This window comes from Asparagus officinalis, chromosome 1 (assembly GCF_001876935.1).
Source record: "Asparagus officinalis chromosome 1, Aspof.V1, whole genome shotgun sequence".
Lineage (NCBI taxonomy): Eukaryota > Viridiplantae > Streptophyta > Magnoliopsida > Asparagales > Asparagaceae > Asparagus > Asparagus officinalis.
In genome coordinates this window covers 37,646,741-37,647,460 of record NC_033794.1, presented here as the reverse complement: position 1 = coordinate 37,647,460, position 720 = coordinate 37,646,741, and the positions used below count along the sequence as shown (strand labels likewise).

Sequence of the window (720 nt, the reverse complement as noted above, 5' to 3'; positions counted from 1 at the left end):
TCTTTCCTGCGGTCTTCGTCGTTGTGCTCGCCATTTCTTCAATTTGGTATCAGAGCAAGAGTTTTTGTCGTTTTCGCGGTCGACCGTCGCGCCACGTGCAGTTGACCGCGACCTGATACATACCAAAACTCATCCTCGTGTACGTTGACGATCGCCCGCCGCGCCACACGCGGTCGATCACACAGCACCCAAAAACAGTCCTTCGTCTTTTCCTACGGTCTTCGTCGCTGTGCTCGTCATTTCTTCATACCCCTAATATATAACAATTAGGCTAACAATTTTACTTGAATTACTGAAGATTTGAGAACCAATATCTAAATAACCCGAATATATAATAATTAGGCTAACAATTATACTTCTTCTAAATAAATCCATCATTCTCTACTTTTGTACAACGAATAAAAATAGACTACAACACTACAATAGATAAACCCTGCATTGTATAACAGTGGAGCCCACCCTAAATCCCGGGACCACCGTGAACCCGACCGTTGTACTCCCGCTTATCGGATCAGAATCCGAATCCGCTACGCTCTCCATAAACACCTCAGAAAATCTCGCTCCCGGCTTCGCTTGAAAAATAGACCCGTTAAGATCCGACACGAATGAGAAAAACAAACAATGCAGAAGCCAAACCCGCTTCGCTACCTCCATAAACCCGTTATAAAAATCCGAATCCGATGACTTTCGGCCCGAATCCGAATTACCAAAGAACGCAGC

At 44.9% G+C, this 720-nt stretch overlaps 1 protein-coding gene across 1 annotated transcript in view; it reads right to left on the bottom strand.

Annotated features, from left to right (window-relative positions):
* LOC109833325 overlaps window positions 314-720 on the bottom strand; it is a 10,098-nt gene continuing 9,691 nt past the window's right edge. The window contains exon 4 of the mRNA XM_020400962.1: window positions 314-716. Within this exon, the coding sequence (XP_020256551.1) occupies window positions 418-716 (299 nt within the window). The 3' untranslated portion in view covers window positions 314-417. The remainder of the gene's footprint in view (window positions 717-720) is intronic.